Source organism: Grampus griseus (assembly GCF_964374135.1).
Source record: "Grampus griseus genome assembly, chromosome: 8".
NCBI classification, from domain to species: Eukaryota; Metazoa; Chordata; class Mammalia; order Artiodactyla; family Delphinidae; genus Grampus; species Grampus griseus.
Window position 1 is genome coordinate 99382226 of NC_139002.1, and position 16928 is coordinate 99399153.

At 39.7% G+C, this 16928-nt stretch overlaps 1 protein-coding gene across 3 annotated transcripts; it reads right to left on the minus strand.

Annotated features, from left to right (window-relative positions):
- Positions 1-16220, minus strand: LOC309825793 (glycine N-phenylacetyltransferase). 3 transcript variants are annotated; one of them, XM_082659500.1, is made up of 7 exons: positions 16031-16220; positions 12160-12281; positions 9490-9585; positions 5566-5673; positions 4015-4141; positions 2988-3159; positions 1-1033 (listed from the first exon to the last, which is right to left on the minus strand). In XM_082659500.1, exons 3-7 carry the CDS (start codon positions 9565-9567, stop codon positions 631-633), a joined length of 888 nt encoding a protein of 295 aa, XP_082515626.1. In that variant the 5' UTR covers positions 9568-9585; positions 12160-12281; positions 16031-16220; the 3' UTR covers positions 1-630. The 3 variants fall into 3 exon arrangements, with proteins under 3 accessions (XP_082515626.1, XP_082515627.1, XP_082515625.1); XM_082659499.1 differs by having other exon boundaries at positions 3-1033; positions 12185-12281; XM_082659501.1 differs by lacking the exons at positions 12160-12281; positions 16031-16220 and adding an exon at positions 9764-9782.
- Between the last annotated feature and the right edge of the window lie 708 nt (positions 16221-16928).

Below are 16928 nucleotides of genomic sequence, written 5' to 3' on the forward strand. Positions count from 1 at the left end.
CCACATACCTTTTAACAGTTATTGTTAAATAACAATTTTCTTTTTGCATGTGTGTTGTTTCTGGAAAACAAGATGTTAAATTGTCGTGCTATTGTGATATGACAAGCTATAGTACTTAAGTTGTCTTACTCTGCATTCCATGTACACGTTCTAAGTAGAGATAGATATGATGGTGCTGGAAAGAAGAATAATGGCACCAGTAGAGCAGTGGGTTGCATTTATTCCTTATTGATTAGGGATAGTTTCCTTACTAGCCATATGTATTAAAAGAAAATTGTGAACCAGTAAAATAAACCAGACAGAAACAGAAATCCTGCATGATATCACTTATACGTGGGATCTTCAAAAACAAAAAGTTGAACTCACAGAATAGAATGGTGGTTGCCACGGTTGGAATGTGGAGGAAGTAGGAAGGTCTGCTGGACCCAAAGGGAAATTCATGAGTGATTTGGGAGAAGGGACTCTGGTGGTTCTGTTGACCACTCACGCTGCTTCCCCAGAGCCCAAACAACACACACTGCTTTACTGCTGATTACAGTTTATTCTTTCTTTCTGTCCCCCCCACCCCTCCGCCAGCATCTCTTGCCATGTGACCAGCCCACCCAGCACTGTCTTGGGTTCGTGGCTGCTTCACAGAGGCACACAGTTCCACTGGTTCCAATCACAGGGCATGGGGACGTGTTGCAGATTGTGACTAATTTTCTGTACGATTTTGTTGGCTCTGTCTGTATGGTTATATACGGGGAAGCCGAGTTTGTCCAGAGCATGGCTGTGGACAAACAACATATGGGAGACGAGACCCTGGCCCCGGTACTCAGGCAGGGTGGCCCCCATCCGCACCTCTCCTGTCTGGTCCATCAGGGACCAGGACACAGGGGTCCCCTCAGGCCCCAGCAGGCAGAAGGTGGGGAAGGTCCGGATACAGCGCTCGATGAACCGCTGGCTCCTCTCATTGCCACCGAAATGCCAGAATTTATTCACCAAGGCAGCGTGGGTAGGATCCAGGGATGAGAGTTTAAACATCTCTTGGTTACTATTGAGAAGAAGGAAAAAGAACAGTCCATAAATCACACATACTGTGGAGTATCATATTTGTTTGCCCCCAAATTGTCTTCAGACAATGCAAATGAGAGCACAGGTAAAGGTACAGATTCTGCAACCAGACCGCCGGGATTCATAACCTGGCTGGATGTGTGATCTCGAGCAGGCAATGTAATGTCTCTCTGCCTCCATTTCTTCTTTATAAAGCAGGGATATTAATAGTACCTTCCAAAAATACTGATATAAGAGCAACTACATCATGAGTACCTAGGACTTGTGCCCATAAACAATAAGTACCTAAAAATTAAGTATCGGTCCTTTCAGCAATGCAGTGACTCTCCCCTTAATATGAGGGAATTGATATCACCCCCATTTTACAGATAAGAAAACTAGGTAAACAGAAAATAGGCAAGTGCCCCAAAGCGCATGCTAGCAAGCTGTATGTACAGCCAGAGCTTAGAATCATGGAATCTTAGAATGTTGGCATCAGAGGGTCCTTGGCCACTGTGGGAACTGAATGAAGTCCAGAGAGGGGGAGTGATGTGGCATGCAGGCGGCCCCCGAAGTACAGAACACTGAATCTGAAGGCATCTGCAGGCTGTAAAGAGGCTTCGGTGGGGGGGGGGGGGGGGGTCCTAGAAAGAGCCCACCATGTGGAACTAGGAGATCTAGACTCAAGCCCATTATGCCCTTAACCATCCATGGGACCTGAACAAGCTGTTTCATTATCTGAGCCTATTTTCTGTCAGGAAACTAGGGATAATATCTCCTACCTTGTCTATCTCATGGGGTGGACAGGAGAATCAAATGAGATTATAGATGTGCAGGTGCTTTTCAGGTATCACGTGTGATACAATGTGAATAAAGCTTTTCCAGGTACATTAACACACAGAGGGTCCTAGGATTGGGCATCTCCAGCTCAAATCTCCACCATCAGTGTTCCGTTCTATTCAGTGTTAGACTGGACATCAATGGGGGAAAATATATAATTTGTTTAACTTCTCTTTACTGGAAAACTTCTGCTCTGTGAACTCATTAAATGAGTATTTTTCAAGCATCTGCTGTGTGTTCAGTCTGGTATTGAGGATTTATCAGTGAACAACATAAAGAAGGTCACTGCACTTGTGGAGTTTGAAACGTTGGAGGGGAGAGGGTCAAAGAACAAACAGGTCAGTACACACACAAACAGGCTGATTTCAGATAATGATAAATGCAATAAAGAATAAAAATTGGGTTTTGCAGTTGAAGACTTATGGGAGGCGGTGGTTTTAGACAGGGTTCTCTGAGAAGACCTCTCTGAGGAAATGACATTTGAGAGTATGAATGACAGATAGAGGCAAATATATGAAGATCACAGGGAAGGACACTGTAGGCAGACAAAGTGCAAATGCATGTGTGAATGTATGAGATCGAGCTGCAGAAAGATGGCCAGAGCTGCTGGTGGGAGTCAGCTAGAGGGACAGAATGAAGTCCAAAAGGTGATGGGTTCCAGGTCTTAAGGGACCTTAAAAGTCCATAAAGGAGTTTGGTTTTATTAAAAGTATGCTGAGGGCTTCCCTGGTGGCGCAGTGGTTGAGAGTCCGCCTGCCGATGCAGGGGACACGGGTTCATGCCCCGGTCCGGGAAGGTCCCGCGTGCCACGGAGCGGCTGGACCCGTGAGCCCTGGCCGCTGAGCCTGCGCGTCCGGAGCCTGTGCTCCATAACGGGAGAGGCCACAGCAGTGAGAAGCCCGCGTACCACAAAAAAAAAAAAAAAAAAAAAAGTATGCTGAGAAACCTCAATGGCTTCTTGGCAGGTGAATGGACATAATCCACATTCCCTACGAAAAGCGATCACCCTGGAAATGGACTGTAGGGAGACAAGAGGGGACATAAGGGGAGAAGTTGGGAGGCTACTTCAATAGTGAAAGATGTGAATAGTGCAGAGCGTCTTTTTTCAAACTCACATGGCTTTGGGTCTGCCATATCCAGCAGGTAAGTTCTTTGTCTCCGGCAGGGAAGGAAGAAGTTTCCTCGCTGTCTCAGACATCACATAGAGAATGCATTGTGTTTGCTTGACCTGAACGGATTTAGTGGTTGCAAGATTCCGTATCACCTCATCCAGACTGGACTGTGAACCTAAAGAGGGATAAAGTTAGGAGAGAAGCAATTGTCCATTTAGATGCTTCACGAAGCTTCCCAACAAAAGCTATGCAGGACTTAACGTCAGACGATGTTGCCTCTGCTGTTGCAAGTGACCACGTGACCATGGCCATGTAGCTACCTAAGCATGTTTTCTCTTCTGCAATACAGAGATAATACTAGAAATCCTGACTACAGTACTGTGAAATCAAGGAGAATTGGTATTTAGAAAACAGTAGGCAACCTTGCATGTTCACATACTACATGCCCAGGTATTGGTCTGATACCACATTTAATCCTTACATTAACCTTATGTTTTAGGTACTTTAATTATCTTCATTTTTTATATGTGAGGGAACTGAATAATAGTTAAGTTACATCACTTGCACAAGATCACAAAGCAAGTCACAGGCAGAGCAAGGATATCACCCAAGGGAGTCTGACTCCAACAATGACAGGTGTTCTCGTGACTGGGGTGGTGCTCTGTGGCACAAGGACTTATCATTCTAATTCTAGGAATGGAAGGCCAGAGGGGGAGCTCTGCTCTCACATCCAATCACCCTAAGGGATCCTGAATATGACTGAAAAATATATCATGAATCCTCCAGTAACGAGAACTTGCATCACTCACACGTTCTTAAAGGAAACTTAGAGTTTGTAATGCTTGAATTCAACTCCACTGAAGAGATGGCGGCAGCCGATACAGGGAATGAACATCAAGCTGAGTGTCTGGAGTTTGGTAAAAGGAAATAAAGTTTGTAGGGGGATGTACTCAGGATAAAAAGTGACCCTACGGGTATATAGATATGAGCAGTCCTAGCAGCCAGCACATATCCCAGATCCCTTACATACTTTGGATCTGCAAATGTTGTTTCCAGTTGATGACGTCTGATGTGCTAAGGGATTCTTGACAGTTCTTGAGGTCCTTAGAATAGATTTGGTAGCTGTTGGTGTAGTGATCAAAGTCATCTGCCATATCCTGTTTGGTTGGGTAATACAAATAAATCAAATTGACTCTATCCAGTGATTGGATTACTTGTGCTTGGTATTTATTATACAGTGATGTTTTACAAACCTAAATATTGATATTCTTCTTGATGTACTATCATCATTCCTGAATCATTTACATCATAAGACTAAGTAAAGGATTTAATGAATTATTCCACTTATGAGTAAGAAAAACTTGATGAACTAGGTATTTATATGTTACATTACAATTTCAAATCAGCCAAACACATACCAGTTCACAAAGCATTCCTCAGTAATTCTGTAATCCTCAGGAGAAGGAAGGAATTTTTGTCAAAGACAAGTTTCCATTGCAAGAGTAAATGTTACTCTGTTTCAAAGAGTCTCAGAACAAATGGATTACGAAAACAATATTGAAATTGACACAGGTAACTTTGTATTAGAATTCTCACATGGGATAAAGCTATACAGAGTGAAGACACGTGATGTCTCTAAAATGTAACCCACAATGCACTATTGTTTACAAAATAATTCATATTCCCAACAAAACGGAAATGCGAAACTTGCTCAATAAGATCTGCTCAAAATTAACAAATAAAGGGTGAGATTTATTTTTAAGGCAAAGGAAGGAGAGAACAACTACCCAACAAGGGTAGAATAGCTGGAAGGTGTTGCACAGAAATGCCCTCAGCATTAATACCACCAACAATCTCTGTTTTAAAGTTGCATAAAAAAGCGAATATTATTCCATTTTTAGATTTCAATAATTAAATTATCTTTATTTTTGTATTCTGTTTAATTTGCTTTTTTAAAGTCACTATACATTTAAATTTTACTTGTAAATAATTTATATCAAAATACTATGAGATGAATTTTTATTTTATATTTGCAATAGGCTTGCAACATATTTATATTTGAAACAGATTAACCACTTAGTTTGAGTGATTTTTAAAAGTCTGGTACTGAAAATATATTCCCAGATACAAGCATTGTAATTTGTTCTTTATATTTCCTTAACATTATTCATGTTTAACTTCACATATTTTTGGGTGTTATTTTCTCTGCTTAGAATGCAATCTCTGCTCTTGTCAACCTGTCAAAAACCTATTATTCTTCAAAATTCAGTTTTGGTGAAATGTCTGTTATGAAGGCTCTCTGATTCTCTCCCTGCATCCCCTGACATCTACAGTTTTAATCATCTCTTGGTCAGTGCCACTTCTGTATCTCGTATGTTTTTGTACATTTTCAAAGCATGTTGTAATTTATCTGCTTGTCTGTGTTTCCCTCCAGGCTGTGAAGTTCTTGAGGACAGGGACTTGTTCACTATCACTGCAATTCATTTTGGTATCCCCAGGGTCTACCACATTGCAAGGTACATGGTAGGTTCATAGTGAATACAAACATAGATGCAAATTCATTCCACATCTGGCACCTTACCTGCTCCTGAGGGCGGATAACCACTGTATTAAAATCAGGCCACCTGTCCACCAGGGCCTTTAGCTTGAATGGGTTTCCCTGATTCATGTGGAAGACGGTCCCATAAACCTGCAGTATCCAGACAAAGTGAGAGGGTCAGCTTATGAGGAAGGGTTGGCAAAGTGCCTTGCGTTTGATCAGTTCAGTTTGTTTCTATGAAATGAGGGTAAGTACCTAATAGGGCATTCAGTTCAATCTTCAGGTTCCACTAGGTTCTAGATTTTGGGGTCAAACAATGAGAATATTATATGAATATTTTTTAAAATCCAGATAAATAAAATGAATAAATTAAAAATCATCTACTACCACATTGCAGAATTTAGTGTTCTCTTTCCATTTTATTCCGTTTATTTACACATTGTTTTTAAACATGAAATTACCTAATACATATTAATTTAACATCTATTCCCCCCCATACGTACACATACACACTATACTATGAGCATATTTCCATGTCAGTAAACACAAATCTACATAGTCTTTTTTTTTTTTTTTTTTTTTTGCTGTACACGGACCTCTCACTGCCATGGCCTCTCCCGTTGCAGAGCACAGGCTCCAGACGCGCAGGCTCAGCGGCCATGGCTCACGGGCCCAGCCGCTCCGCGGCATGTGGGATCTTCCTGGACCGGGGCACGAACCCACGTCCCCTGCATCGGCAGGCAGACTCCCAACCACTGCGCCACCAGGGAAGCCCCAAATGACTTTTGAGTTAGACTTTTGAGTTCATGTCGAGCACTTTGTGTAGTTCCTGACATTTGGTAAGTGTTCTAGAAGTGTTGGCTATAAATTTTATCATATTTTATTTAATCCTCCCAACAGCTCTGCAAGGTAATCATAACCCTCTTTAAGGTTGAGGAATGTCTACCGAGAGTATTTACTTTCCAGTTTTACTCATTTTACATGCAAGAGCACTGAGACTTAGAGATGTTTACTTTTTGCAGTGTTACCCAGAAAACAATGAATTTGTGGGGTCAGAGCAGTCTGACTCCTGACCTTGTTCCTCTCGACAGTTCCCTACCCTACCTCAGTCAGAAGGATCAGTGTCTCTGGGCTGCACTCAGCACTCGTGGCTGAGTCTACACATGATCCCTATACAAGGTGTCAGAGCACCAGAAAAAGGTAAAACAAGGCGTAATATGATGCTATTCCTTCCAGGTTTCCCATCAGCAGGATCAGTGTAATTGACTGAATTATACATCATATTCATGCTGCCCTGAGAAGTCCAGAGCTGTGATTCATCAACAAACGAAAATGAGATTCATTTTAGAGACAAGCCTTGTAAATTAACAGTTTATACCTAAGGTTTTTTGTTGTTGTTGTTGTCTCTTGGTTTTTTTTTGGGGGGGGGAGGTTGCTTATAAAGGTATTGATTTTTAATTTTTAATTCCAATTATTCATTGCTAGCACATAGAAAAACAATGTTTGTATTATGTATATTCACCTTAAGCCTTTGCTAAACTCCGTTATATATCTAGGAGCTTTTTAGGGTTGCTTTTTGGTAGGTTCCTTAGGATTTTTTACATTACACAATCATACCATCTGTGAATAAACACTAATTTATTTCTTTCCAATACATATGCCTTTTATTTCTTTTTCCTGCCTTATTGTACTGGCTAGGATATCCAGTACCATGTTGAATAGAAGTGTGAGAATGAATATCCTTGCCTTGTTACCGATCTTAGGAGGAACATTCACTCTTTCACTATTTAGTATGATGATAGATGTAGATTTTTCCAGTATGCTTTTTATCAGGTTGAAGAAATTCCTTCTATTCCTAGTTTGCTGAGAGTTTTATTTCTATGAGGAATATTACATTTTGTCAAATATTTTTTTCTGCATCTATTGAGAGAAGATCATATGGCTTTTCTTTTTCAGTCTGTTGATATGGTGAATTACATTGATTGATTTTTGAATGTTGAACCTGCCTTGCATTTCCAAGATAAACTCCCCTTGGTTATGATGTATCATCCTTTCGATATATTGATGGATTTGACTTCATAGTATTTTGTTGAGGGTAATCTCTGTTCACAAGGGATATTGTTCTGTAGTTTTCTTTTCTTGTAATACCCACTTCTGATTTTGGTATCAGGGTAATTCTGGGCTCATAAAATGATTTGAGAAGTGTTTTCTCCTCTGCTCTATTCTGCAAGAGTTTGTGTAGAAGGGGTATTATTTTTTCCTTACATGTGTAGTAGAAATTGCCACTGACACCATCTGGACATGGAGTTTTCTTTGTTGGAATGTTTTAAATTACAAAATCAATTTCTCCAATAGATATAGGACAATATAGTTTGCATTTTTCTTCTTCAGTGACCTGTGGTAATTTGTGCTTTTCACAGAACATACATTGTGAAATTTATGAGCTCAGCATTGCAAACAGTGTATCCTAATATCTTTATAATGTCTATTGTGTTTGTAGTAATGCTCCCTGTTCTATTCCTGATATTTATAATTTGTGTCTTCTATTTCTTGGTCAGTTTGGTTAGAACTTTACCAACATTATTGATTTTTTTTCACTGAGCCAGAGTCTAGATTTATTGATTTTCTTAATTGTTTTTCTCTTCTCAAATTTACTGATTTCAGCTCTTATCTTTCATAATTTTCTTAATTGTGTTTTCTTTGAGGTTAATTTACTATTTTTTCTAGTTTTTAAGGTAGAAACTTAAAGCATTGATTTGAGACCATTATTCTTTTTTATTATAAGCGCTTAATGCTATCTATTTCCCAGTTATCACTGCTTTAGTTGCATCCCAAAACTTTTCAAAAGTTGTATTTTTATTTTCGTTCAACTAAAATATTTTCTAATTTCACTTGTGATTTTTAAGCATGATTTATTTAGAAGTATATAATTTCTAGAAATTCAGGTATTTCCCAGACACCTTTCAGGTTTTTTTAATTTTGAGTTTAATTCTATATTGTTCAAGGACATGCTTGGTATGATTTCAATTCTTCTAAACTTTTCAAAATTATGGTCTACTTTGGTAAATGTTCCATGTGCACTTGAAAATAATATGTACTCTGCTGTGGTTGTGGAAAGTATTCTATAAATGCCAGTTACTTCAGGCTGGTTCATTGTATTTCATATGTAATAAGTTCACATATATTTATAGGTTTTCTGTCTATTCTACAAATTGCTAAGAGAGGAATGCTGAAGTCTTTATACCTGTGTGTTTCCCTATGTCTTCTTTCAGTTCTATCAGTTTTTGTCTCAGGTACTTTGAGCCTTTGTTGTTGGGTGTATACATTTCAGCCTTTCTTATGTCTCCTTGATGAATTAATGCCTTTATCATAATGCAGTGGCACTCTTTAACAATAGCCTAGTCCCTTTGCAACATATATTATTGCAAGAAAAAACACTTCTCTGTGGTATAAGATCACTTCTTATACACAATTTCTGTCTCACCCCAGGTTAAACATAATAATCCTTTGGGGTTTGACAAAACAGAAATTGACCAGTTATTAATTACAAAGAAGAATCACAATGGTTAACTTTTCATCAGGCACTTGATTGTTTGGGAAGAATAAATTACACATTAACTTTGCCAGTTCTGGACAAACTTCCAGTGTTATATAACATAAGAGTTGAAAGGGCACAAGGGAAAGTTTTGGGGTCATCACACAGCAAAGAACATAGTGGATTCCAATCATAGCATTGCCACTCACTATTGCTGTGATCTTGGTCAAGTCATAACTGAGCCTCCGTTTCCTCTTTGGTTCTACAGACATGATGTACCTGCCTTGCAGAGAGATGATGTGAACTAAATGAGATGCAAGATGAGTGAGCGTCTGGCACAGAGTAGGTGCTCAGTGAATGCTTGTTCTCTTGCCCACCTTTTTCTGAGGCTGTTGCTAGTCCTTTTTCCCCTAAGAATGTTCCACTCTCACCTTTAAGGACTCAGGGAGGCTCTTCCTCAAGGATTTCTCTAACATCTGCAGCAGTTGCGGGCCTTGTAAGTGGAACATCTTGGCAGGTACCTTAATCTAAAGAGAGGATCGAAAACCAAGGGATGAGAAGTGCTGCAAGACACACAAAGACACCTAAGCCCTGTTATCCTGGAAAACAGCAATTGCTAAAGAAACCTCTCCATCCCCTTCGTGTTTTTGAAATGTCTTCCTGCAAAGCACTGTCCTTTCTTCTGTTTGGCGTAGTAAGACTCACCGTGTCCCCCTGTTACCTATGACAAGGCCAGCTACTAAGCCTTCAAATTCCCAATCTTCAACAAATGAACAGCTCATACAACTCAACATCAACCCCACCCCCAAACAACCCAATTAAAAAACGGGCAGAAGAACTGGGTTCTTTGCAACCCTGTTTACTCTTCCTTCATAAATGGTTAGCTTGACCGTTTATCCCCACTGAACCATCAGAACAAAGTGTTCTGATGTCTTAACAAAAGTTATGGGCTTGAGCGCACATTAGTCAAGCTTCTCTCCTCCACACAGGGCTCTGCACTGTGACCTATGCTCAGCCAGAGCCACCACTGGCATTCAGAATGATCCCCCATGAACCTTGCTTACTCCTTTCCATAAAAGAATAACCATTTCCTGCCTGACCTTTCAGGTGTTTGCAGATGTTATGGTCTAAGAGTTCTCCTGTTGAAATAATACCCTCTTTCTGTTACAGCACTCCTTTTCCCCACTCTTGAAATAATCCTTTCAAATAAAGGCTCTCCTTCCCAAAGTCTGGCCTTGATTTTTATTCAACGGTATCTTAGTATGGCTTCATTACCATTGAAATAGACTTTTGTGACTAGCCTGGAAACCTAAGTATTGATTTATTCATCCATGCGGTCTTTCACTTATGCAATCGCTCAATAAATATTTATTGAGAACTCACTGGCATCTCAACAACTGTGGTGAGTGTCACCTCAGCTAGGCTGAACTACATTTCTCAGAATTCCCTTCCCTACACATTTCCAGTTAGGGTGGGCCACAGAGAGATTCCTCAGGAGGACCTGGAGGGCAGAGTCGAAGCAGCAGGCGTTTGGCAGCTAAACTCACGACCCAAGGTAGGGGCTGGGTTGGCAAGTGCCTCACTCTCCCCAGGTCTGCTTTCAGCTCGTCTGTCACCTGGGCCAGAGGTGGGTGTTTAGCTCCTTACCAAAGGAACCTGGCTTCTGCGGGACACCCATTCTACCAAGGTCAGGGTCAGTAGGACCGACAAAGTTTCTCTGGCCCCGTGAGCCTCAGCTTATACTGTGGGTTTCAGCTTGTTCTTTTTCCCTCTCACGTTCCTTTCCCAGCTACCTTCCCTGTGCACTTCAGTCTTCAGCACCAGGTGGGAAGAAACAGCCTTACAGAAACTGCTGAACTAGTCCACACAGTTGCATACGGTTGATTCCCTGTAACAAATCTACTTTTCGGCTTGGACCCTGACTGATACACTTAATTTTGATCAACTAACTCTCTGAGCAACTGTGAGCTTAGATTTCCTGTTGTTTAAGCACTCATAATCTAATAAGGAAAATAAAACAAGTACACAACAAACATATGCCCCATAGAGAGAGCTAACTTATCCCATAAATATGCAATCACAATGCTATAGAATTCATGACATTTTTTTTTAACATCTTTATTGGGGTATAATTGCTTTACAATGGTGTGTTAGTTTCTGCTTTATAACAAAGTGAATCAGTCATACATAAACATATGTTCCCATATGTCTTCCCTCTTGCGTCTCCCTCCCTCCCACCCTCCCTATCCCACCCCTCCAGGCTGTCACAAAGCACCAAGCCAATATCCCTGTGCCATGCGGCTGCTTCCCACTAGCTATCTACCTTACTACGTTTGTTAGTGTGTATATGTCCAAGACTCTCTCTCGCCCTGTCACAGCTCACCCTTCCCCCTCCCCATAACCTCAAGTCCGTTCTCTAGGAGGTCTGCGTCTTTATTCCTGCCTATTCATGACATTTTGAAGCAGCCATTTTGATATGCTTTAAAATATAAATTATTCTCATTTTTATTACCAAATGATATTGAAAACGAATTCAATCACCCTATCCCCAATCCTCACCTCTTCTTGAGCCTTAGCCCATCCCTAAACCTAAGAGTCTGATGTGTATAGTGTATATTACTATGTAAGATAAAGCAGCATTTCTGCATTTTGACTCACTGTAGGAAATTAGGATGATCAGAAGAATTGGATCATAACATGCTGACTAAAAATGTAGACAGAAGACTGTGGCAAATCAAATGTTCTGCCTAAGGCCTACGAGATTCACAAAAGACAGAGAATACTTCTCAGTGGAAGCTTATAGCGTTCTTAAAGGAGATTGCACTAGAACTGGCCATTGAAGAGAGGATGGTGTTAGATGTCAGCTGTCATATCCCTGGGAATGACTGGCTAACTCTTCCTGACAAGAACTATGGAGAAAGTTCTTGTTAGACTCAAAATGGCATTAAACTTGGAATATGCAGAACCCTGTAGATATTAGGAGAAAGTCATTGTTGTTTAAACTCATTTATTTGCCTAAGTTCCTGACTGTTCTTTTAAAGGTCATCCCCGGTCTGTTTTTGGTATCCATGAATTTAGCTCATCAATGCTAGGAAACTGACCTCAGCTGGCTTCTTCTCTACTTACTTTGGCTTCCCAGCTCTCTGGTCACTGTGTTCAGGGCCTGCTCCTCTTCAGCTCAACCCTTTGGGAACAGTGGTCCTTTGGGATGAGCAGGTAGAATCTGTACTTGGAGAAATGGAACTAGTATTAGTTTGCGTCTATTGGCAGTCATGCTCCAGTTACCAAAGACTTCTTTTCATGTTTTGATCCTGCTGTCTTAACATGTTGGAGAATCTTGGACAAATTAATGTTTTGATTTTGCATATGTGTTCCCTTTTACCTGGACTTTTTGTCAGTAATCTGGGGAGAAAAAATAGTCCCTTCATTTAACCGGGAGGTCCCTTCATGATTTGAGGGGAGGAGAATCTAGACCAGAACCACTAAGGAGGTGGTTATCTCTCTTTTTTCCCCACCTTTATTGAGATATGATTGACATATAATGTTGTGTAAGTTTAAGGTGTACAATGTGATGAGTTGATACATAGGTACATTGCAAAATGATCACCACAATAAGGTTAGTTATCATCTCCATCACATCACATATTTCTTTTTGCATTGTTGTGAGAGCATTTAAGATCTACTCCTCAGCAACTCTCAAGTACATAATACAGCACTGTTAATTATAGTCACCATGCTACACACCAGATCTCCAGCAATTATCTCATAAATGGAAGTTTGTACCCTTTGACCAACATCTTTGCATCTCCTCCAACCCCTGGTTGCTTGCAACCACTATTCTTCTCTGTTTCAATCAGTTTGGTTTTTTTCAGATTCCACATGCAACTGAGATCATAGCGTATTTGTCTTACTCTATCTGACTTTTTTCACTTAGCATAATGCTCTCAAGTTATCCATGTCACAAATGGCAGAATTTTCTTCTTTCTCATGACTGAATAATATTCCAGTGTATAGATATACCACAACTTATTTATCCATTCATCCATCTATGGACACTTAGATTATTTCCATGTCTTGGCTCTTGTGAATAATCCTGCAGTGAACATGGGGGTGCAGGTGTCTCCTCAAGATAGTGATTTAATTTCCTTCAGATATGTACCCAGAAGTGGGGTTACTGGATCATATGGTAGTTCTATTTATAATTTTTATAGGAACCTCCATACTATTTCCATAGTGGCTGCACCAACTCATAATCCCACCAACAGTACATTAGGGTTCCCTGTTCTCCACATCTTTGACAACACTTATCTCTTGTCTGCTTGATAATAGCCATTTAAACAGGTGTGAGGTATTATTGTGATTTTGTTTTGAGCATCTTTTCATGTACTTATTGGCCATTTGTATGTCTTCTTTGGAAAAATGTCTTTTCAGGGCTTCTTTGCTCATTTTTAAACAGGATTAAATATATATACAATATATATTTTTTGCTCTTAACTTGTATGGGTTCTTTACGTATTTTGGATATTAACCCCTTATTGGTTTGCAAATATTTTCTCCCATTCCATAGGTTGTTCATTTTGTTGACTGTTTTTTTTCTCTCCATAAGCATTTTTTTTTTTTTTTTTTTTTTTGGCGGTACACGGGCCTCTCACTGCTGTGGCCTCTCCCGTTGCAGAGCACAGGCTCCGGATGCACAGGCTCAGTGCCCATGGCTCACGGGCCTAGCTGCTCCGCGGCATGTGGGATCTTCCCGGAACGGGGCACGAACCTGTGTCCCCTGCATCGGCAGGTGGACTCTCAACCACCAGGGAAGCCCTCCATAAGTTTTTTAGTTTGATATAGTCCCACTTTATTTTTTGCTTTCGTTGCTTGTGCTTCTGTTGTCATATCCAAAACTCATTGCCAAGACCAAGGTCAAGTTTTTTCCCCCATGTTTTCTTCTAGGAGTTTTACGAATTCAAGTCTTAATACATTTAAGTCTTTAACCCATTTTAAGTTAATTTTTAAAGTGTTGTTTGTATCTTGACTGTAGCTGCTGTGGGCAGTCACTGGGACTGGTAAGACTTACTTAAGTCCTGTAAATGAGTTTTTTTTTTTTTTACTATCAAGGTAAAGTCTATTAGTCTCCTCTGTCGTCCTTCTATTCCCCAGAAGACCACAGACTATTTCTTTAACTCAGTATCTGATTTAACAACTCCTGCCTTTCTTCATTTTATTTATGCTCTACTTCCAGAAGACCTTCTAAATCCAGCTTTTGCTCCCGTTTCAAAGTCTTACTCAAATTTCAGGTTTTCCCCTATTGACTCCCTCTATTTCCTCAATCCAAACAATACAAATCACTCTCTTTTCTGCACTCCCCTAAGGTTATGTACATATTTCAGTCACACAACTTGTTACAGTAAATTGCATTTTGTCTTCTAGATTATCAGTCCTCTGGGCAGGGCCTCCAATGATTTATTTTATTATTCTCAATGTTTATTACACACAGTAAGGACTCAATGTCTGTTTAGTGATTGAATGTACTATGTATTTGTATCAACATAATCGATTTAGTCACTCTGCTTACCAAGGGGAAAAAGACTCCTTCATTCATTCAACAAGTACTTGCAGAAGGCCAACTATGTTCTGGGCATGGGAATTTCTACTAGTTGCTCCTCTGAAAAAAGGCTCAGACCAGAATAGAAGTACCTGTGCCATATCTTGGAAAGTATCAAGACAGTAGTAGACATGTATCATTTCTAAAGACTAATCAGACATTAGCGAGGAGCATTTCACAAAAAGATTACATGAAAATATGAAAAATTCAATTTGATGCCAGTTTACTGGGGATATTAAAGTATCAACAAGTACATTTGGGAGAACTTTCTGTACGTGTGTGCACACACACACTGAAAACACAAATATGGTGTTCAGTAAACGCAGTTGACTAAAACTGAGGAGATTCATTTTAGTGGGTTGCCAGCATTGATAGTGGGCAAAGTCCTATAGAGCACACTTTGAAACCTTTCACAAAGCCATTCCAGAACTGGGAATTTATTCAAAGAAAACAATTCAAATGAAGAAAAATACTCTGAAAAAGTTTGTAAAGCAATACAATATTAAGTAACAGGGAAGTATTGGACACAATCTCAATGTCTCTCTATAATTTACATAAACTATGATCTATCATTATTTTACTACTCTAAAACCCATTAACATAAAAGTTATGATATATATGTTGTCATAGGAGAGAGTCTTAAAGATGAACATGAAAAGGATTAAAATGACAGTGCAAAAATTCTAACTAACTATAAAGTATTTTTCTGTTCATATTTACATAAATCATGTAAAGATAAAAAATTAGAAGGAAACACCAAATATAGGGGCATTACAGCTGAGATTTTTAAAATTACATTCTTTTTTATGGTTTTAAATTCATATTTAATATCACCTGTATTGTAATTCTTTTACTAGAATCTACCTTGTCTCTTTGACACTTTAGGCAGGGCACTTAATTTCCCTGGGCATCATTTATCCAAGGGGGAAAAAAGTCTGACTATGTAACTTAGTACATTACTAGAGGATTAAATAAGATCATATTTGCATAGTATGTCAACAATCTCTGTTATATACTGAGACCTGAACCAGCCTATTCCTTCCCAGATGCTATTACATTTTCTATCACCCATCTACCGATGGCAAGCTCCCAAAGTGCTCCAAATTTATCAATTCAGAATAAAAGCCTGTCTTTATCCAGTGAAAAACTTCTCACAGAATTAGGATACTGCCGTACACACAGTAGATGCCTGATACGGGTTTCTCAAAGGGAATAGCTTCCGTTTCATCTGGCATAATTCCGTTTCATCTGGCTTAATTCTCAACACAGATGAGAAATTCTTATCCATATCCAACAGTAGCATTTTTATTCATTCCACTTCAGTGTGGAAACAGAAAGAGATGAGGAGTCTCAGAGCAATGATCCTTTGTTCTCACCTGCAAAGCTGTCTTCTCATTCAGTCTCTGCAGAGGTCCTCAGAAAAAAAAGAGGCGGCCGATTTTTCTAGAAGATGAAATATGTCTTCTGGGTATAGTGGTCTTGAAAAGTGTACTTTAACCTGTTTGATCCAAAAACTGCTGAGCTGAGGTTCGTAATAGAATTCATGCACCAAGCTGCATGCCTGGCAGTGGAGTGCAAGATGGACTCCCTCCCTCCGGGTCCCATGTTCAAGGACATGGCTCTGTAACGTTGAGACATTGGCAGAGTGCCTCCTGAGGCTCTTTTTCCAGAAGCCTGAGCTGCTTTCTGGTCCTAAAGGTCCTGTCAACACTCAGCAACTCTGATCTGTGAAACCAGCTGGCTAAGAACTGGGAGGCAGGTGGATCACTACAAGAAATACCTATTTCCTTCTCTCCTCTTTCATAAATACCTGCAGCAAAAGCAAGGGACAACTATTGTTTAGATTTGATGTATAAATCAGAGCTCTATTTTTTTTTTTTACCATAAGTAAAGAAATTACTTGGAAAGACTAAAGGGTTTAGAATTCTCCCCCTTAGAATAAGCTCAGTAAACCTCAAACAGAATAAACAGAAGGAACACCACACCCGGGCATATATTTAAACTACTGAGAACCCCATTTAAAGAGATAACCTTAAAAGTAGCCAGAGAAAAAAACATTTTCTACATAAGGGAATGAAAATACAAATAATGGCTGACTTTCAGAAGTTATAGAGTAAGGTCTAGAAGATAATGTTACCACGTCCAAGCTCGTATCGCTCACAGCACGATAGGGCAATAAATCGAGAGACAAGTTGTTGGGGCAAGGGATGGTAACTTTATTTGGAAAGCCAACAAACCAAAAAATAGTGGACTTCTGTCCCAAAGAACCATCTT

Coding starts and splice junctions, on each gene's coding strand:
- LOC309825793 (XM_082659500.1), bottom strand. CDS start 9,567: ATGTTCCACTTACAAGGCCCGCAACTGCTGCAGATGTTAGAGAAATCC. Junction 5,674..9,489: donor GCCTCCCTGAGTCCTTAAAG/GTGAGAGTGGAA, acceptor TGGATACTGCAG/GTTTATGGGACCGTCTTCCA. Junction 3,160..4,014: donor ACAACATTTGCAGATCCAAA/GTATGTAAGGGA, acceptor ATCCCTCTTTAG/GTTCACAGTCCAGTCTGGAT.